The sequence below is a fragment of the Condylura cristata genome, unplaced genomic scaffold, assembly GCF_000260355.1.
Source record: "Condylura cristata isolate star-nosed mole 26May11 unplaced genomic scaffold, ConCri1.0 scaffold00033, whole genome shotgun sequence".
In the NCBI taxonomy this organism is placed as follows: Eukaryota; Metazoa; Chordata; class Mammalia; order Eulipotyphla; family Talpidae; genus Condylura; species Condylura cristata.
The window spans coordinates 16,418,492-16,420,704 of NW_004567134.1; the positions used below are offsets into that span (position 1 = coordinate 16,418,492).

The 2,213-nt window shown below is 66.0% G+C and overlaps 2 protein-coding genes across 2 annotated transcripts in view; one reads left to right on the forward strand and one right to left on the reverse strand.

Moving 5' to 3' along the window:
• The window catches only part of PRRT3 (proline-rich transmembrane protein 3), a 6,473-nt gene extending 5,727 nt beyond the window's left edge, over positions 1 to 746 (forward strand). The window contains exon 6 of the mRNA XM_012732087.1: positions 692 to 746. Coding sequence (XP_012587541.1) covers positions 692 to 746 — 55 coding nt within the window. The remainder of the gene's footprint in view (positions 1 to 691) is intronic.
• Positions 747 to 750: 4 nt separating this feature from the next.
• The window catches only part of CRELD1 (cysteine-rich with EGF-like domains 1), an 8,021-nt gene continuing 6,558 nt past the window's right edge, over positions 751 to 2,213 (reverse strand). Inside the window, exons 8-10 of the mRNA XM_004692383.2 lie at positions 2,164 to 2,213; positions 1,898 to 2,032; positions 751 to 1,414 (exon numbers count right to left, since the gene is read on the reverse strand). Of these exons, the coding sequence (XP_004692440.1) occupies positions 1,200 to 1,414; positions 1,898 to 2,032; positions 2,164 to 2,213 (400 nt within the window). The 3' untranslated portion in view covers positions 751 to 1,199. The remainder of the gene's footprint in view (positions 1,415 to 1,897; positions 2,033 to 2,163) is intronic.

Below are 2,213 nucleotides of genomic sequence, written 5' to 3' on the forward strand. Positions count from 1 at the left end.
GACACCATCGAGCTCTGAAGGCCCGGGAGGGCGCAGGCCCGCCGCCCTGCTCTCGACGGCCTCGTGGCGAGGGGGCCGGAGCCTTTGCAGAACTGTCCCCGGGCCTTGCCTGACCGCCCGCAGCGCGCGAGCGTGCCCTTCTTTGTTTTTTAAATATCTCTATTTTTTTCAGCGGGTATTTTGCACAGAGGCCGTGACTTAGTGGAATACAGGGTGACGTGCACGGATTTGCCATGAGGAAGGGGTTCAGATGCTCCAGACCCCCTCATCCCGTCCAGGCTGCCCAGTGTGGCGAGATGAGGCTCCTCTGTCCAGACTGTCCTCTTTGTGCCAAAGAAATAAACCCTTGGGACTCACGTGCCTCCCTCTGGCCGTCCCCCCACCGCGCGCTCCCGCCTGGTGTCTGCCGGGAGGGGAGGGCTCCCCTCGCGGCTTCAGACGTGACGGCGGGGGTGACGCCGGCCTACTGCGTGCTCTCCGCGCTTCCCGCTCGGCACTGACTGTCCTGTTGCCCGAGTGGAAAGCGCTCTGCCCATTTTTCGGATGAGCAAGGTGAAATTTCCCCCAGTGTCCTTGGGCGAATGACAGCGGGTACTGGACCCAGAAGTTCTGCTCGCGCCGCCTCCCACCCTCTGGCACTGCAGAGCCACGCGGTGTTTTCTCCACTCCATGACAGCGCTCAGCCCCCCAGGTTTTTCAAAGGTTCCGGAGGGGGAGGTGTTCCCCGGAACACGTGGAACACGTGAAGGATCCCGGAGCCGGCGCCCACACTGAGCGGCTCCCCTTACAAGACCTTTATTTCCTGAGATGAATAAATAAACCAGTGGCGGAGGAGCAGGGCGGGTAGAGCAGGCGGCTGGCGGCAGGCGGCTGGCGGGGGGCTGCGATGGGCACTCGGGGCCTCCCTGTCTTGGCAGGGCCAAGCGCCCATCGTCTGGAGACTTCTTTTGAAAACACACACGGACACCTGCCCAGCCCCCTTGGCCAAGGTCTCCTGGTGGCCGCCTTTAAAAGGCTTCTCTTTCACCAGGGGGCCTCCCTCACCTGCCCAGGTCTGGGTGCCGGGGCAGCGCCCCAAGGTGGCTAGAGGGTGCTTACCCCGCTCTCAAACACTGAGCCAGCCGCCTCGTGTGTCCAGGCAGGAGCGGGGCCTGACTCGTGGGCAGCGGGGCGGGAGGAGTGGCTGCGGCCTGGCGGCATTATCTGCCCTTGATGAAGCCCTCCAGCACGCGGTCGCTGCGCTCGGACAGCCAGTAGCCCGTCATGGCCGCCACGGCCCCAATGAAGATGGCGGTGAAGACCAAGTCGCCCTTGGCGGCCAGCGTGGCCAGGGCACAGATGATGACGCCGAAGAACATCTGCTGCAGCACCACCAGCTCGTCCTCCGTCATCTCCGAGAAGAAGCCCGCCGACTCTGCGGGCCGAGGGCGCGGTCACTCACTCCCGCGGCTCCGGGCCCCCAGGCCTCGTTCACCGCGAGGGCCAGTGTCCCCTTCACGCCCGACAGGAAACCCGCCGTGTGCGGGAAACTCCAGCTCTGCCACCGCCAGCCGCGGGCCGGGCAAGGGGCTGCCTCTGGCCACGTGCGCCGGGGTGGCGGACTGTTTTCGGGGCAAAATAATGGCAACATGCTTGGAGCACCGCGTGACCCTGAGAGGGCTGTGGAGTGCTGACTGTCCCCGCACCACTGTGCGCTCAGGGCCGGGGGCCGCCCAGGCGGGAGGGACAGACTCGGGGAGATCTGATCTGACACCAAGCCAAGTCCGGTTTCGTTTCAGCCCGGGAGACGAGGCCACCGAGAACTGGCCTGGGCGGCAGAGGCAGGTCAGGTCTCACGTGGGCCCCTGGGGGAGGGGTGGGGGAGAGCCCCAGGTTTCCGGGGCCAGACGGGGCTCACCTGGGATCTGCTCCTTGACGCAGACGCCCTCACCCTGTCTGTAGCCCTCGGCACAGACGCAGCGGTAGCTGCCCTCGGTGTTCTCGCACTGCTGGTTCTCCCCCGGACACACCTCCGTGGCGCATTCATCCACGTCTGCGGGGCGGGCGGATGCCAGAGCCCCATACACAGCACCCCCACCCTTGCCCGGGTCACCTTCCACCCTCCCCGGCCCGAGCCGCGCCAGCCCCTGCCCATTCTGGAGGCGCTGCGCCCCGCAGACTCACCGAGACACTTGGAGCCCAGCTGCTGGTAGCCGGCGCTGCATCTCTTACAG